General features: G+C 42.2%; 3 protein-coding genes and 1 long non-coding RNA gene across 4 annotated transcripts; 2 read left to right on the top strand and 2 right to left on the bottom strand.

Moving 5' to 3' along the window:
• Positions 1-2451: 2451 nt before the first annotated feature.
• LOC115248137 (uncharacterized) lies at positions 2452-2923 on the top strand. The gene is made up of 3 exons (XR_003887138.1): positions 2452-2622; positions 2714-2773; positions 2865-2923. It is a non-coding gene; the product is annotated as an uncharacterized lncRNA (long non-coding RNA).
• Positions 2924-8066: 5143 nt separating this feature from the next.
• LOC101062517 (uncharacterized) lies at positions 8067-12071 on the bottom strand. Its single transcript, XM_011620599.2, has 9 exons — positions 11927-12071; positions 11431-11544; positions 9672-11348; positions 9497-9596; positions 9270-9418; positions 9085-9197; positions 8902-8991; positions 8712-8834; positions 8067-8619 (listed from the first exon to the last, which is right to left on the bottom strand). Exons 1-9 carry the CDS (start codon positions 11979-11981, stop codon positions 8497-8499), a joined length of 2544 nt encoding a protein of 847 aa, XP_011618901.2. The 5' UTR covers positions 11982-12071; the 3' UTR covers positions 8067-8496.
• A 398-nt stretch (positions 12072-12469) lies between these two features.
• LOC101062068 (glutamine amidotransferase-like class 1 domain-containing protein 3A, mitochondrial) lies at positions 12470-13933 on the top strand. The gene is made up of 5 exons (XM_011620596.2): positions 12470-12597; positions 12815-12927; positions 13013-13184; positions 13251-13452; positions 13536-13933. The coding sequence occupies exons 2-5, from the start codon at positions 12820-12822 to the stop codon at positions 13726-13728; spliced, it is 675 nt and encodes a 224-aa protein (XP_011618898.1). The 5' UTR covers positions 12470-12597; positions 12815-12819; the 3' UTR covers positions 13729-13933.
• Positions 13934-14087: 154 nt separating this feature from the next.
• Positions 14088-16618, bottom strand: LOC101063591 (probable alpha-ketoglutarate-dependent hypophosphite dioxygenase). The gene is given in 6 exon segments (XM_029831759.1): positions 14088-14702; positions 14792-14896; positions 14977-15116; positions 15224-15315; positions 15383-15605; positions 15673-16618. Coding segments are annotated over 6 exon segments (768 nt in total). The 5' UTR covers positions 15794-16618; the 3' UTR covers positions 14088-14615.
• Between the last annotated feature and the right edge of the window lie 1350 nt (positions 16619-17968).

Raw genomic sequence — 17968 nt, 5'->3', positions numbered from 1 at the left:
ACCATAGTTCAATGTTTTAAGGAATATGTATATATATATATATATATATATATATATATATATATATATATATATATATTTATTTATATATTTTTTTTGAGTGGAACTCTCGACGTTCACATTATGTAAGTGGACAAAAATCGGTCGCCTGCAACCAGAATTAGAGGATTTCTTCAGCGCAGATAACTAATAACGGTGAAAGTATCGGGGGAAATTTGAAAATTAATGTCGTATAAAGTTGATCAATTATTTTTATACAAGGATAGGAGCAGATATGTGGATACTGACTGCAGTACTTCCTTTGGGCACTGAGTGACGTTGTTTCGCTAACACCCTTTTTACATTCTTGACACCTACAGTATATTTAAGGCGCGCAATTTAATCATTGTTTCCTTTATAGACAGTCACTGTCAGAGGTTTCAGGTTGAAAACGACCAGCCCAGTTGAAGTGAGCCATTTAGATCATTTAGTTCTAACCGTGCAGAGTGTGATGAAGACGTATTTTTTTGACACGCATTCATCTGTTCAGATCTTTTGTGGTCGTTTTTGTTTTTTTCTGAGCAAAAATGGCAGAAAACAGTTTAACTTTTCATTTCTCAAGATATACTGATCAAATGTATTAAAAGTTGAATCCAAAGTTGTTGAACTCTTCATTTATTTCAGTATCAAGTGTGTTTAGTAATGATCTCCCACCAGAACACACTCCCAAAATGTATCATCAGTGATCTTATTAATCTGTCACTAAAATGCGAAGCTGAGCAAGTCCAAACGCTTCATTTTGCTGTTCATCAGAACTTAAAAATTGTAACGTCACTAATATGACAGCAAAGATGGAAACTTTCTCAGTATTATTCTATTATCCTTTTATTATCTTATGCGAGATTACAGCATCTGCCTCTGAGGATGAGTTGTGTTTGTAGTGAGTTTGCTATGGAATAAGTACATTTCCCAGCAGGTTTATGACATGTTTGTGTGTTCAGTTCAGTTTGCAGAGGAACATATTAGGAGACACAGGACAGTTTTGTTTGAAATAGAAGCATTGTGGTAAATTCCATCAGCTCCACTTATCGGTCAGGTTATGGTACTGCAGCAATACCAGCCGCCAGCTCTTCGCACGGAGCCTAAAAAGGTGTCCATTTTCTCCCCGTGGTGTCGCCAACGCTGAGCTTAATACAGGTCTACACAGGTGTGATGGTCAAACTTTAAATACAGAAATAATTCATGTGATTGTGTATTCAAAGCACCTTTGTCACAGCACCTTTTGAAAGGTTAAAGATCAAAGTAAATTTGTTTAATAAGGGTCAGAGCCTTAGCAGCAAAGCTCCAGAAGTTAACATTTAAACATTAGTTAAACAAAATCAGCTAAGAGACAAACAAAAGAAACAAGCTCTAACATGGTTCAAGTCAACGTTGAAGTAAAAGGGCTGAATGGCGCCTTCTACGAGGTGAGGCGCTGCTAAATTTAGAGATGATCTCAGCAAAAGCACCTGTATACTTAATATTCACTAGCTCACAGCTGCCATTGCACACACTTGTTAGATCAATACTTGTTAAGAATTTTAAACTTATTTAACCACGATGTGTTTGAATGTTGTCAATACTGTGACTGGTTCTTTCTCTTTAGGCCCAAATCAAGTCCATTTCTGAAAAGCTACTGGCAGTAGTTTATGAAAACAAGTAAGTTTAATGTTTTTTCTTTATACATCTTAAACCTCTGGAGTGTATTGATGTATTATTAGTTTTGATTATTGACATATATTATCTATAGTCCACAGGAGGAAGTTGAGGTGTATTGCGATTCTGTGCGGCTGCCTCCTCCAAATTTTTCCTTTAACGTGGCTGTTGGAGATGAGGTGGAGGTGAGAACTACCAGTATAACTGATGAATCAATTAATTCAGGTCTGGTAGTTGTAGTTTACCAGTTTTTATGTCCATTGTCTCACAGGTTTTCTCCAGGCTCAGTGATAAGGAACCATTTGGCTGGTGGCAGGCACGGATCAAAATGATTATAGGAGAGGTAATTCAGATGTTGCTGCAGAATCATAAGTCCTTACTCAGAAGCTGGAGTGGATTATTTTAAAAAAAGCACAAAAAATAATTCAGCTTGACTGCTAATTATTCATTTTCAAAGGGTTGGTAATAAAAAAGCTTCCTTTCTTACACTTTTCCCAGTGGTACCTGATTGAATACAAGGATGGATTCCAGGAATTTGTCAAATCAGGGTCCATCAGAAATAAGAACACGAACACTTTCTGCACCATAGAAATGCTCGTGCAGATCTTCTGGTCAGAAGAACCAACAGTCAGACTGCAGGTGAGTGCTCAGAGCGTACGCTCCACATAGGTCTCACGAAGAACTGCACAAGCAGATGTTAAAGTGCTGGCTTTCACAGCTGTCAACCACATGTGATCCATGTCTTCCTCTGCCTGGCCATTTAGAAGGAGCAGTGCCATGCACAACCAGAGACCGAGGATAAGGGCTGTCAGACTGAAACCGATGACGCACACCCAACAAAATGTTCTGGTCCCAGCGAGCAAAGGGCCCACGCCACATTCAATAGCAGCTTGCAACACCAGAACTGTCCGAGCAGTATGGCCAACGGCGGCCAGCCACCAGACTCCGGTGAGAATAAATGAACCCATAATTCACATGTGAAAGCAATAGAGAAGATGATGATCATCATGACGATGGTGATGATGGTGTTTCTGAACAGGCGAACACACTGAAGAATTGTGGCAATCTGACGAAGACCAGCCAGTCTGGACTCTGAAATGTAAGTATCTGTCTTTGTTGTGAAATGAATGCAAGTCACAGGAAGGTAGAAAATTCTGAACACTAACAGACTTTTATAAAATGTGTTCTAGTTGATCCCAAGCCTCCAAAGGCCAGCAAATCCGCCCGTCGTCGTCGTCGCAACGGCCAGCGTCAACTGCGTGATTACAGCATGGATGATGAGTACGATGACGAAGAAATTAGGATGACCCCACAGGGACTCTGCCTATTCCGATTGTTTGGCAGTCGATGGGTGGCAATGGCCTAATCAGTTTTTCTTTTTGGAATACAGTGATCCCTCGTTTATCGCGGGAGTTGTGTTCCAAAACTAACACGCGAAAAGTGAAATCCGTGAAGTAGTCAGCTTTATTTTTTATTTGTATTTTACAATGCAATACTGAACTATAGAATGAAACCAAAAATCAAAACCTGTTTTAAAGCCCAAAATTTGTTTAAAACAATAATTTTAATATAGTAATACAAGGTTGGAAACATTGTCACTCGCGTATTTCCCAGTCCCAGCTGTGCCTCTTCGTCCTGACTCCGCTCCGCTGGAGCGTCTGTTTCTACTGGAGGCGCAGGAGTCTTTCTCCCAGAGAAGAACATTGTTATGGGTAGTTGTTGGCGCTCTTTCTTTTTCTGAGCAAGAAGATTTTTATAAATGGATATGCCACCTTCGATTATATTTGAGAACTGCAACGAACGACTCGCAAAAAAAAAATCCGTGAAGCAGCGAAGCCGTGAAAGATGAAACGCGATATAGCGAGGGATCACTGTATTTCCTTTTTAATGATCCATTTTTTTTCCTGAACTTCATGAATATTTGTGATATTTGTGAATAAAATCTGAATATACTCCGGTCTTTTGTGATGATTTGAGTCAATTTGGAGAAATTCAAATGCAATAAAAGCCAAACCTTAATTCTTTTAACCCCAATTCTTAGATCTCGAACATTATATTCTTATTATATTAAAGATAAACCTCTGACATAGAATATTTCAGCGCAAACTGACAAACAGAAGATAAGTGCCATGCCAGTAAATGACCGGAAAGTGGCGCACTTTCTCCAGAATTAATGGCACTGTTCGTCAAAGGGAGCCCTGAGAAATATCAAAATGTCTTAGTCTTAATTTGGCTCATTCAGTTCAATTCATTTCATTCAACAAAATGATCTTTGTCCTATTAAAAACAAAAAAACAATCATAGTACATTGAGATCTTTTGTCCCCCAGAATAAAAGACAATAAAATACTGCAAACACATTCAGTTATATAGCAGAATTCATTCACAGCTTATAAATAACCCAACATGTAATTGCAACACAATTACAAACTAGATATACATCGAAATATATACATTATCATTTTGGGATGTTACATAAGCCAATAGTCAAGTGAATAACAATTACCCAGGCCACAAAACCCTTAACGTTGGTTTATTGATATGACTTTATGTAAAACGTAATGTTCTCTGGGGAGGCCCCATCACACAAACTCCATCCACCTGACCAAGAGTAATGCCGCTGGAGCCCACACTGAAAAATGATCAGTATGACAAACATTCCCCTCACCTTGTTGCCGAGTTTGGCATAAAGTTGGTTGTGGTGAGTCGTGTCTGCTTTGCCTGTGGGGTTTGCCAAGGTTACAGCAATTGGGCCCACCTGCAGAAGAAGCAGTGTCTTCATACCATCACAAAGACTTTTTGCAGTGTTGAATCTGATGATCGTTCGACTGTTACCTCTATTTCTTCTCACCTGACTGATGAGGTAGGTGGCCACAGTGCAGTCTGGGTTGCTGATAGCAATGCTTTGTGGAGTCCCTATGTGCTTGGCAGCGTCCCCCAAGCCAAAGATATCCATAACTAGTTAACTAACTAGTTCTTCTCCCGGCGAGGATGGCGCTTCGGACAGTGGGGAGGTGTCTGTGGAACTTTCATAGAAACCATTCTAAGGTACCATAGTTTGATGTTTTTAGGAATATGTAGATATATATATATTTATAATTTTTTTTTTTGAGTGGAACTCTCGACGTTCACATTATGTAAGTGGACGAAAATCGGTCACCTGCAACCAGAATTAGAGGATTTCTTCAGCGCAGATAACTAATAACGGTGAAAGTATCGGGGGAAATTTGAAAATTAATGTTGTATAAAGTTGATCAATTATTTTTATACAAGGATAGGAGCAGATATGTGGATACTGACTGCAGTACTTCCTTTGGCCACTGAGTGGCGTTGTTTCGCTAACACGCTTTTTTCATTCTTGACACCTATATTTAAGGCGCGCAATTTAATCATTGTTTCCTTTATAGACAGTCACTGTCAGAGGTTTCAGGTTGAAAACGACCAGCCCAGTTGAAGTGAGCCATTTAGATCATTTAGTTCTAACCGTGCAGAGTGTGATGAAGACGTATTTTTTTGACACGCATTCGTCTGTTCAGATCTTTTGTGGTCGTTTTTGTTTTTTTCTGAGCAAAAATGGCAGAAAACAGTTTAACTTTTCATTTCTCAAGACATACTGATCAAATGTATTAAAAGTTGAATCCAAAGTTGTTGAACTCTTCATTTATTTCAGTATCAAGTGTGTTTAGTAATGATCTCCCACCAGAACACACTCCCAAAATTTATCATCAGTGATCTTATTAATCTGTCACTAAAATGCGAAGCTGAGCAAGTCCAAACGCTTCATTTTGCTGTTCATCAGACCTTAAAAATTGTAACGTCACTAATATGACAGCAAAGATGGAAACTTTCTCAGTATTATTCTATTATCCTTTTATTATCTTATGCGAGATTACAGCGTCTGCCTCTGAGGATGAGTTGTGTTTGTAGTGAGTTTGCTATGGAATAAGTACATTTCCCAGCAGGTTTATGACATGTTTGTGTGTTCAGTTCAGTTTGCAGAGGAACATATTAGGAGACACAGGACAGTTTTGTTTGAAATAGAAGCATTGTGGTAAATTCCATCAGCTCCACTTATCGGTCAGGTTATGGTACTGCAGCAATACCAGCCTCCAGCTCTTCGCACGGAGCCTAAAAAGGTGTCCATTTTCTCCCCGTGGTGTCGCCAACGCTGAGCTTAATACAGGTCTACACAGGTATGATGGTCAAACTTTAAATACAGAAATAATTCATGTGATTGTGTATTCAAAGCACCTTTGTCACAGCACCTTTTGAAAGGTTAAAGATCAAAGTAAATTTGTTTAATAAGGGTCAGAGCCTTAGCAGCAAAGCTCCAGAAGTTAACATTTAAACATTAGTTAAACAAAATCAGCTAAGAGACAAACAAAAGAAACAAGCTCTAACATGGTTCAAGTCAACGTTGAAGTAAAAGGGCTGAACGGCGCCTTCTACGAGGTGAGGCGCTGCTAAATTTAGAGATGATCTCAGCAAAAGCACCTGTATACTTAATATTCACTAGCTCACAGCTGCCATTGCACACACTTGTTAGATCAATACTTGTTAAGAATTTTAAACCTTTTTAACCACAATGTGTTTGAATGTTGTCAATACTGTGACTGGTTCTTTCTCTTTAGGCCCAAATCAAGTCCATTTCTGAAAAGCTACTGGCAGTAGTTTATGAAAACAAGTAAGTTTAATGTTTTTTCTTTATACATCTTAAACCTCTGGAGTGTATTGATGTATTATTAGTTTTGATTATTGACATATATTATCTATAGTCCACAGGAGGAAGTTGAGGTGTATTGCGACTCTGTGCGGCTGCCTCCTCCAACTTTTTCCTTTAACGTGGCTGTTGGAGATGAGGTGGAGGTGAGAACTACCAGTATAACTGATGATTTAAGGATGACTCAGGTCTGGTAGTTGTAATTTACCAGTTTTTATGTCCATTGTCTCACAGATTTTCTCCAGGCTCAGTGATAAGGAACCATTTGGCTGGTGGCAGGCACGGATCAAAATGATTATAGGAGAGGTAATTCAGATGTTGCTGCAGAATCACAAGTCCTTACTCAGAAGCTGGAGTGGATTATTTTAAAAACAGCACTAAAAATAATTCAGCTTGACTGATAATTATTCATTTTCAGAGGGATGGTAATAAAAAAAGCTTCCTTTCTTACACTTTTCCCAGTGGTACCTGATTGAATACAAGGATGGATTCCAGGAATTTGTCAAATCAGGGTCCATCAGAAATAAGAACACGAACACTTTCTGCACCATAGAAATGCTTGTGCAGATCTTCTGGTCAGAAGAACCAACAGTCAGACTGCAGGTGAGTGCTCAGAGCGTACGCTCCACATAGGTCTCACGAAGAATTGCACAAGCAGATGTTAAAGTGCTGGCTTTGACAGCTGTCAAACACATGTGATCCATGTCTTCCTCTGCCTGGCCATTTAGAAGAAGCAGTCCAATGCACAACCAGAGACTGAGGATAAGGGCTGTCAGACTGAAGCCGATGACGCTCACCCAATGGAATGTGCTGGTCCCAGCGATCAAAGGGCCCACGCGACATTAAACAGCAGCTTGCAACACCAGAACTGTCCGAGCAGTATGGCCAACGGCGGCCAGCCACCAGACTCTGGTGAGAAGAAATGAACCCATAATTCACATGTGAAAGCAATAGAGAAGATGATGATGATCATGACGATGGTGATGATGGTGTTTCTAAACAGGCGAACACACTGAAGAACTGTGGCAATCCGACGAAGACCAGCCGGTCTGGACTCTGAAATGTAAGTATCTGGCTTTGTTGTGAAATGAATGCAAGTCACAGGAAGGGAGAAACTTCTGAACACTAACAGACTTTTATATGTGTTCTAGTTGATCCCAAGCCTCCAAAGGCCAGCAAATCCGCCCGTCGTCGTCGTCGCAATTGCCAGCGTCAGCTGCGTGATTACACAATGGATGATGAGTACGATGACGAAGAAATTAGGATGACCACACAGGGACTCTGCCTATTCAGATTGTTTGGCAGCCGATGGGTGGCAATGGCCTAATCAGTTTTTCTTTTTTCAAATATTTCATTTTTAATGATCCATTTTTTTCCTGAACTTCATGAATATTTGTGATATTTGTGAATAAAATCTGAATATACTCCGGTGTTGTGTGATGATTTGAGTCAATTTGGAGAAATTCAAATGCAATAAAAGCCAAACCTTAATCCTTTTAACCCCAATTCTTAGATCCCGAACATTATATTCTTATTATATTAAAGATAAACCTGACATAGAATATTTCAGCGCAAACTGACAAACAGAAGATAAGTGCCATGCCAGTAAAAGACCGTAAGATGGCGCACATTCTCTAGAATTAATGGCACTGTTCGTCAAAGGGAGCCCTGAGAAATATCAAAATGTTTTAATCTTAATTTGTTTCATTCACTTCAATTCATTTCATTCAACAAAATGATCTTTGTCTTATTAAAAACAAAAAACAATCATAGTACATTGAGATCTTTTGTTCCCCAGAATAAAAGACAATAAAATACTGCAAACACATTCAGTTATATAGCAGAATTCATTCACAGCTTATAAATAACCCAACATGTAATTAAAATACAATTACAAACTAGATATATACCGAAATATATACATTATCATTTTGGGATGTTACATTACCCAATAGTCAAGTGAATAACAATTACCCAGGCCACAAAACCCCTAAAGTTGGTTTAGTGATATGATTTTATGTAAATGTGAAACCTGTTGAGAGGTTTTGTTTGTCTTCCGAGTCTTTCGGTTTTGGTGCAGGTGAAATTGTGTCATTTTCTGCTTCAGGCCTTGTTTGCTGGATTTGCCTCCCTTTGTGTGGACGGCAGAACCAGATCATACTCAAAAGCAGGATTTGTCTGCCCCTGTTGGTGCCTCCTTTGAACTTCCTCGAAGATTTTAAGCACCTTTAAAACACAAATACAGGAGCCAACAGCTTCAGTTGCAGGGTGACACCAAACTGACACTGAGCGTGATCAAAAAGAGAAAAAGAGATCACCTTTGTTTTAGGAATAATTCCCACTCTGAAGAAACCAATGTGGCCCGTTTCGATCTTCGTACAGTCAACCACCGTGGACGCAATGTTCTCTGGGGAGGCCCCATCACACAACACTCCGTCCACCTGACCAAGAGTAATGCAGCTGGAGCCCACACTGAAAAATGATCATTATGACAAACATTCCCCTCACCTTGTTGCCGAGTTTGGCATAAACCTGGTTGTGGTGAGTTGTGTCTGCTTCGCCTGTGGGGTTTGCCGAGGTTACAGCAATTGGGCCCACCTGCAGAAGAAGCAGTGTCTTCATACCATCACCAAGACTTTCTGTAGTGTTGAATCTGATGATCGTTCGACCATTACCTCTTTTTCTTCTCACCTGACTGATGAGGTATGTGGCCACAGTGCAGTCTGGGTTCCTGATAGCAATGCTTTGTGGAGTCCCTATGTGCTTGGCAGCGTCCCCCAAGCCAAAGATGTCCATCCACGGCCCTGTGTGAGACTACGTTCATGCACCCGAAAACACCTAGAAGTCGTACAAGAACACAAAAGTGCCCAGGCTACCTCTGGGGATGACCATGCTAATGGAGGATGGCCATGCAGCCTCCATGAAGTCCAGGAGCAGAGGGCTCAGAAGGTGCCGCACCGGCTCCAGCTGCTTGATGGAGGAGATCCACATGGACATGGGTCGGTCCTGCGCCGCCTTCTTCACGCTGAAGTTAAAAACAGAAGAAGAGTCTGCATGGTCCAATGATGACATTTGCATCATCATCATGAAAACAGAGTCTCACTTGTAAGCTTTGACAACTGCTTCAGGCCTGTTGCAAGCAGCCACCAGCACATAGACGGTGTCGGTGGGCATTCCACATATGCCGCCATTTTTCATGATTTCTGAAAATGTTAAAAGAGAATTGATTCTTTTTTCTATTCGTCTATTTTTACTGTCCGGTCGAAGCTGATTCTCACCTGCGATTTGTTGCACGGACGAGGCCTTTCGGGCCGGAAGATGAGGACAGACCTTTGAACCCCCCCCTATCCCACTCAGCTTAATTAAAGGCTTCCCCAGGGGTATCTGTGGCACCTGGAAAGTGCTGTTGAAAAGGTGTGCCAGGAAACAATAAAAACTGACTACACCAAAGAGGATGGTGACGCCGATGTCGTAACCAAACGGCAGAACGCCCAAAGCATCCAGGAGGAAGCTGATGAGGATCAGTTGAAAGGTGAGCGCATAAGCAAACCAGGCCAGGTTTAGAAACATGGCTGCGACAATCACTAAACTATTAAACAGTATGAAGCCGATGATCCCGACTGCCAGGTTAAAGCCTCTGGTTTCACCGTACAGGCCGGCGTATCGCGTCAGCCCCCACACTGTCCACATCATCCCGTAGAGGATAAAAACTGTGCTCTCCAATGATTTACCGCGAGAGAATGCAACAGAACCGCACAACAGCTGGAGTGCTCCTCCGGCGACCACCACCCAGGGTAGAACCAACACAGACAGGGGGTTCCTGTCACCTAACGTGGCCGTCATGGCGAAAGCAGCCAGCACACTGCAGGCGTGGCCCAACACCTCTGCATCTGCATACTTGGAATAGCCCAGGTAAGGTGAATGCTGCTCTTTATCCTGGGCTCTGAGAGTAATCTTCTGCAGCCTGGACACTAACGCCTTGAAATAGCCTGACCCTGTGGGAACCATGCTAGTAGAGACCATGTTGTATGCAGTAAGTGAAAGCATACCAGCAGAAACTACAAATATGGCTCCCTGCACACCTTGTGTGCCTGCTTGGAAGAAGCCTTGAGGCTCGACCGCAAGTGCAATACAATAAGCAACAAAAAACAAGTGGTAGAGTCCCTCTAGAAAACTCTTCTGGAAACTAAATAGAGCCAAGGTGAAGAAAAGCAGGGAGAAAACCACCGGGAAGGGAACCGGGGAGTCAGTTTGGATACCGTAGAAAGTTAGAAGGGCGCTGTAGCCCTCAGCAAACTTCAGCAACGCAACAAAGCCATAAAAAGTGGCGCCTAGTGTGTCCATGGCTCTGTAGAGGAGGACACAGGCCCCGAGCTGAAAGACTCCAGCCGTCCACAGCCAGGGGACGTGCCCTACAAACAGCGTGGGGACCACGCCCAGTAACGGACAGGCTAAGACGGAAGCGGACAGCAAGTTCATTACCAGACCTACTGACGCCACGTCACTGCACCCCTGGTTCTGCTCTGTTTTCACCCCAGTTTTGCTCTGTCGGCTTGTTCCTGGAGGCACCACTTTGCCATGAGTGATAGTGGACAGCAGCCTTCCAAACCCAAAGTAAACGCCCAGCAGACAGACAAGAAGGTAGTTGGCCGCTGTGGCAGACTGTCCAAACCCTGCAGCCACCAGACCGGCGATCTGATGGGCACACGCTAAGCTAATGCCTACAGCAATGAGGAACAGGACTGTTTTCTTTTCTATCACTGCAACACTGCCGATGATGAGCAGAGCTAAGGTAAATGCAGCCAGGCCTGGGATCAGAGCAGACCTCAACTCTAAAGGTTGCAGCACATTTTGACCCGCTAGGATGTACACCAGACCAGAACCACACCACAGGGCCGAGAGGGTCAGACACAGGGTAGCAAACAGCCGGCCGTGGGACAGACTGCGAAGGATACCTGCGCTCGGAGAGGAAAGGGAACATAATTTTTTGCACATTTATTGAAATGATGAAAAACAAATAGCTGAGAGAAACCCAACCTGCATAAGCTAATAGAACTGCAATGATGAGGAGCAGGATTCCCAGCGCGGTGTTGGGGATGAAGGCTTTTTCAGGGGAGCTGGCATAGTTGTGAACCAGAAGCAGGAGAGAACCTGCATAAGTCAGAAGAAACACCTTAATGTCTGGAGTCTTCTGTCGGTATAATACACACGGCAAAAATAAACCTGTCAAAAATTAAATTGAGCCATTAAAAGCAGAGTAGAATCCAACCCATTCTACGTCACTGTCTAAAATGATATTTTTAAGGTTTCATTTTGTTTTCCTTTATATGGCAAATGTAGATTTAGATCATTTTTAGTTCTGGAATAATTGTTACCAAACTCCGAAAGTTGTATTTTATTCTATTTTATTTTTCCGCCAGACACCATATTCACCCCAACAAGGGCGTCATCTGGAGACAGAATGAAAGCAGCAAAACGGGAGACAGATGAATTCCCCATCTACACCTGAGCACCTGATGTAAATGAGACTTACCTCCGGAGATGGTTATCATGCCGATAGACACATGCAGAGAGCAAACCTGAGCCATGGCGACCACGGACTCCCGGCGGCCAGGACGCGCTCTTTATAGGGAGCCGCTGGTGACGTCAGCGCGCTGCAGGAGTCCACACCTGGAAAGCCCAAAACAGGTGAGTCCGGCCGGCAAAAGATCCAAAACATGCGATTCCTGGAGAAAACAGCTTCGACAGGAAGATTTATTACCAAAACTATAAAAACATGATGCGTTGCCGGACCTTAGATTGGTCTGTCTTGTTGATCAAATGATAATTATCATCTTAGCCATCACTAGTGAAAAATAAGAAAAGACAAGATATACTTTATTTACACCTACATCTCACTGACCGATATTTATCTCTGACAACGTTTCACGGTAAAAAGCCGCAAATCTGCGCAGTTAAACACACACATCAGGAAATAGGACACTTTCGTGCGCTTCCCGTAAACGGAAAAGAACGATTGGAAAATAACGATCTGTCATTGCGCGGTGGTTAACCATTCATCTAGATACCTTTCCCTGGATGAAAGAACGGGGATTGACGTCAGCTGGTTGTGGGAGGAGTCAGCGTGTGAGACAGGTATATAATAGTCAGTCACCTGCAGGTGCTCAGCTCACAGACAGACCGGGCTTTGTCAACAGGAATTAGGTGAGAGAGACACACCTTCACTTGTGCTATGTGGCTGTAACACTTCATTTATCTGAACATTTAAAAGCCTTTATGGCTTCAGACAGTAGCAGGACTGTAAATAATATTGTTACTTGTGTTGCCAGGCAACAGCCTTCCTGCCACCTATCTGTAAATGTTTTATTTTGGTGGCTGACAGCAGACGGCGTAAATATTGATGAGTTGAGGTGTTTTACAGAAACCATGGTGAAGCGTGTGGCAGTCATCCTCTCTGGCTGTGGGGTGTATGATGGAACAGAAATCCACGAGGCCTCTGCCGTGCTCGTGCACCTGAGTCGTGCTGGAGCAAAAGTAAGAGATTTTGGTAGCTTCCATTTCATTGGAAAAGAGCCTCCACCTGGTTGAGCGTTATTTTTATGTTTGTTTTTATGTTTAGGTGCAGATGTTTGCTCCCAATGCAGATCAGATGCATGTTGTAAATCACTGCGAGGGCAAACCCACAGAGGAGAAGAGAAACATTTTGCAAGAAAGCGCTCGCATTGCCAGAGGCGACGTCACTGATCTGGTGGAGTTAAATGTGTCAGCGTTTGATGCAGTTATCATCCCAGGTAAGCCTGCCACACTCTCGTTCTCATTCTCAGTTCTTATTATTTTCCTTATTCTTCGTGTTTCAGGGGGCTTCGGCGCGGCGAAAAACCTCTGTGACTGGGCAGTGAAGAGCAAGAACTGTGCTGTCCAGCCCGACATAGAGAAGCTCATCAAGGCGTTCCACAAAGCTGGAAAGCCTCTGGGAATGTGCTGCATCTCCCCTGTCCTCGCTGCCAAAATCCTGCCCGGGTGTGAGCTCACCGTGGGACACGACAAAGAGTGCGACAAGTACGTGAATCCCTTCATCACCATCTCCCCATGGGGGAAAAAAACCCAAGAATCTCAACTGTAATGTTTTTTTCTCCTGTAAGGTGGCCGTACGCCCAGACAGCTGGAGCCGTGAGAGAGATGGGCTGCAAACATGTCAACACGGACGTGGACAAAGCTCACGTGGACGCCAAAAACAAGCTGGTCACCACCTGCGCGTTCATGTGCAACGCTCCCGTCCATCAGGTGTTTGATGGAATAGGTGTCATGGTTTCAGAGACTCTGAAACTGGCTTAAAATAACCTAAATTACAGGTTAAAGATCAGCTTTTATCTTATGTTACATCCTGTGGGACTCCATATTTCAATAAGTTCCATCAGTAATGGGATTTGTGCTCAATCTTATCATCTTTGATACTGGACTGAACTGTGTGTAATAAACTGCTGACTAATTCTGGTGAAAATAAGTCTGAATGCATTATTAAAGTCTTTATGAAAAAGAACAGGTGAATGTGTTTTTTGCATCTTTTTATATTCGGCTCAGGAGTGATTTTATCAAACAGTAAAACGGCAGAGAAGAGTTTATTTCTTAAATCACATAAAGTTCTCATATTACTGGCTAAATACAGTGTTGCTTACATACTTTGTTTAAAGAGCAAAAGATAGCCTTATATTTATAAATAATGAATTGAATTGCTTTTACAAACACTTAAGAAGTTATTAAATGTCATTTGTTGCATTATAGCTGTATTTTCATGCTGTCTAAAGATTGGATTGCACACGTCTTGATATTTATGTCAGGGCACAAACACGCAATATTCTAAGCTGCTGAGAAAAATAATCGTATTCAAAAGGCTTTTTATGAGGACTTTGATATCAACATGTTTTATTTGCAAGAATACAATAAATTCATAAAGAGAATAAATTGTGATTGTAAGGCAAATTCTCAGTGTCTTTGTATTTTAAACACACTTTACAAGGTTCTTGCAAGCAGAAAAGCACTTTAAATACTTTATTTTTAAGCACTTTAAAAGGTTCCATCACATCTTTTCATGTCAAAATAAAATATTCATAAACTCATAAAACAAAGCCAGTTATTTCATATTGTAAAATCTAATAAAGTAGCCCGAAAACCCAGCATAGAATGTAGAGCATCAGTGTGCATATGTTTTCAAAACCAAATATTCATGCTGCTTTTCCTGAAAAGTGATTGAAGCGATCTTCACCACAGGCCAGGGTTGCTGCGAGAAATTTCCTGGGACGATCAGGATCCTGAAGGCAACGGCAAGAACAACATCAAGGCTGATAAAGTGTGAACTGCATCAAAGTAATAAAAGTAAACATGTTTGAGTGTGATTCACCTCTACAGGGTATGCACAGGTGGGCACGTAACGGATCACAAACCCGCAGCGCCTTTTCGTGGATGCATTGGCATCACTGGCGTGGACGAGCAGTCCGTCGTGGATCTGAGGACATCAGTGCGAGGCCGTATTTACTCAGTACTTTAGACCCATATTAAAACAAACAAATAAATAAATAAACTCACAGACATCTGACCAGCTAGCAGAGGGCAAAGCACAGCCTCACTAGCCTGAACCAGCTCGTCTGGGATCTCCTGGTTGACTGTCAGCATGTTTCCTGGGCGGATGGCCTGGCGGTGAGGCAACATGCCCGCGCACTGGGTTCCTACATGGCAGGAAAACATCTTTATCCTCTAGTGGAGCGAATAATGAGGTTTCAGGTGCTCTAATCAAGGCTATGGGGGTGTTATTATCAGTAGAAAAATTAAATACCTGGGATGACCTGAAGAGCGCCGTTCTCTTTCATTGAGTCATCTAAAGCGAGCCACACTGACAGAACCGGACCACCAGCGATGCCCCAATACCTACAAACACAGCCATTCTATTGACACTTTCACACACCAAGACCCCTCTTCTTTGCTAGTCAGCTACCTCATATCCTGATGCCAGGCGACATATGGAAGTCCATCCTTCCCACTGGTCCCATCAGGGCTGATGGCCGGGTATTTACAGATGAAACGGGAGTCCAGCAGGATGACGTCAGGGCCCAGGATGGCCGTGAGCACTCATAAGATCTGAGGGTGCCTGGTCAGCTCCATCACCCAGGGATACCGAAGGTGAACATTGTGGAGGCTGTACTGGGTGTACTCCTTACCTGGAAACACACAAACGTCAGTGGGGTCCTTGCTTTTAACATATTTAACATCCGTCCCACATCTCACCAAATCTGGCCTCCAGCTCAGAAAATGCATCTCTGGCCTCCTTCAGCTCAGCATCAGTCAACACAGGCAGCGCTGAGAGGAAGCCCTGCTGGCCGTAGATCTCCCGGAGCGACGTCGTCATCTCTATCAGACGGTTTCAGTGGCGCCTCAAAACGTGTCTGCATAAAGTTAATGAGACACGCGTTGTGTTCGTAATGTATCCAAATAAAACAAGTTAAATGTTTCAAAATCAAAAGGTCATTAGGGAACTTCAGTTTCGCAATTTATGGCGACTGATTGGAACACATCAAGGTTTGTCGGCGTGCTAAATGATCCTTCTACCTGCTTCTGTCTTCTGCTCTCTCTGACTTATCGCTCTAGAGGCAGAGATTATATACTGGACCCAACGTCTTCTGGCATGTCAGCCACACCAGCTCTTTATGTCTTTCAGGGATGATGACGTGACAAAAGGAAAACTTTTGGAAAGACCAACGGGGAATTTCATGGAAACTGCACTGTTGTTATCTGGAATGGCTGTGTGCTTTGTCAGGAGGAACACACTGACGTTCTTGGTTTAATTAAAAGGAAATAAAGGCGCTCTTGAGTCTTCTACCTGGAAACAAGACCCACAGTTCCAGTAATCACAGCTTTGTTTCTATCAATCCTCTCTACCTCATCAGGAAAAGTGAAAGAATAAATGTTGACTGATGTTTGACTCAGTTGTGACCCAATTCACCGATTGTATAAAAAAATGTCCTATTGAGTGAAACATAGTTAAAGAAATAAGTCCTTCACTTCCGTCAGCAAAGCTGAGGGTTCGGTGTCATCGGTGCCTGTGAAAACGAGCTGCATCACTGAGGTCGAGTTACTATTGTTGACTGTTGCTGCTGCAAATTACGAATGTTCCAGGAATTTACAATGGTGACCTAATTCTCTAGGGACAGTTCTGTTTCTGATTTCTAAAAGTTTGCTTGGGACTGTAGCCAACAAGGAAGTGTCTGTCATTTTGTGGCAAAATTGAAAAATAACCGGCTTTCAACGCAGCAATAACGCATTTAAGTCTTTTCCTTATTGGTGTTTTTTTGTGAAAATGTTTATTTCCTGTTTGCACAGTCAAAAAGGAGAATAACATGTTTTTCCTCACTTGATTGGAAGTTCTCTGCTTTGGTATTTCAAAACTCAACGTTGGAGGAATGGTGCCTTTATACTGTATTATGGGATGGCAGCTAACGCAACGCTAAGATGATTTAAATTACCGTCAGAAGTGTTGAAGCATAAATGATAGAATTGATATTTTTCCAAGAAAAAAAAAAGAAACAAGTTTTATCTAAAAAATCTCCAAATAATCAATAAATAAATGTATTAATAAATTATGTAATTAAAAAAATGGAAAACATAACTAAGAGGCTGGCCGGTCACTAATGGTGAAGAAGGGATAAAACAAGACAAACTGTAGCACTCTGATGGCTGAGATGTTCTGAATAATCTGATTCTGTTTCAGGGATTATCTTGACAGCCACTCAGGTCTGGATGATACAAAACACATTTTTCACGGTCAAAGTTTGGCAGGATGCTCCAAATTAATTTTAAAAATTGTCAAAAATCCCTCTTGTGGCCTGAATTAGAATCGTTGTCATTGTTGGAGGGATGGTCGCTGAGGTTTTCATGGATAAGAAAATGTTTGCTGGTGTATCAAATTAGTCGATTAGAGCTTTTATTTGCGACATGCACGTGAACGAGAGACTCTGCAGACGTGTCATTGACACAATCAAACTCGACTCTACAGTATAAATATCAACGTGACCGTACATTTGGACCTGTTCCAACTACAGCTAACACAACGCTAAGATGCAGCGAGCCCAGGACAGATGCCAGATCGCTGGGTTTGGCTGAGAGGTTGTCATTTCTACAACTACAGTTTTAGTTCTTTACTTTGTCTGAACAGTAGCCGACGATCTCCAACCATTTCAAAGTTCAGATGTTAGGTTAGTATCATGTACATGTCATGGGACATTTACCAGCTAGACAGGTGGAATTCTAGAGGACATTTCCTTGATAGACACACCCAACAACTTACATTAACAGATGAACCATTGTCCTCTTTAGATTTATAATAGCCTTTGTCCACACATCCAAGCCTGCCCACGTGGTGATGGAGATATTTTATTTGGCACAATAGACTAGCCAACACAAAGGAATGAGGAAATGTCCTTTCCTAGGAGGTTGCTCCACATTCACACTTATATGTTTTGTTTTGCTTTACAGACCATCGTTTATGTTTCTGCAAAATCACCCCCCCCAATCAGATGAAGAAGAA

Source organism: Takifugu rubripes, unplaced genomic scaffold (genome assembly GCF_901000725.2).
Source record: "Takifugu rubripes unplaced genomic scaffold, fTakRub1.2, whole genome shotgun sequence".
Classification (NCBI taxonomy): Eukaryota; Metazoa; Chordata; class Actinopteri; order Tetraodontiformes; family Tetraodontidae; genus Takifugu; species Takifugu rubripes.
This window is presented reverse-complemented; position numbering and strand designations above follow the sequence as displayed.

Bases quoted from the DNA above. Each gene is read 5' to 3' on its own strand.
- LOC101062517 (XM_011620599.2), bottom strand. From the start codon at position 11,981: ATGGCTCAGGTTTGCTCTCTGCATGTGTCTATCGGCATGATAACCATC. The intron at 11,545-11,926 runs GTAAGTCTCATT...TGACTTATGCAG, and splicing joins CATGATAACCATCTCCGGAG to GTTCTCTCCTGCTTCTGGTT. The intron at 9,198-9,269 runs GTAGCCTGGGCA...AGTCTCACACAG, and splicing joins TAGCATGGTCATCCCCAGAG to GGCCGTGGATGGACATCTTT.
- LOC101062068 (XM_011620596.2), top strand. From the start codon at position 12,820: ATGGTGAAGCGTGTGGCAGTCATCCTCTCTGGCTGTGGGGTGTATGAT. The intron at 12,928-13,012 runs GTAAGAGATTTT...TTTTATGTTTAG, and splicing joins TGAGTCGTGCTGGAGCAAAA to GTGCAGATGTTTGCTCCCAA. The intron at 13,453-13,535 runs GTACGTGAATCC...TTCTCCTGTAAG, and splicing joins CACGACAAAGAGTGCGACAA to GTGGCCGTACGCCCAGACAG.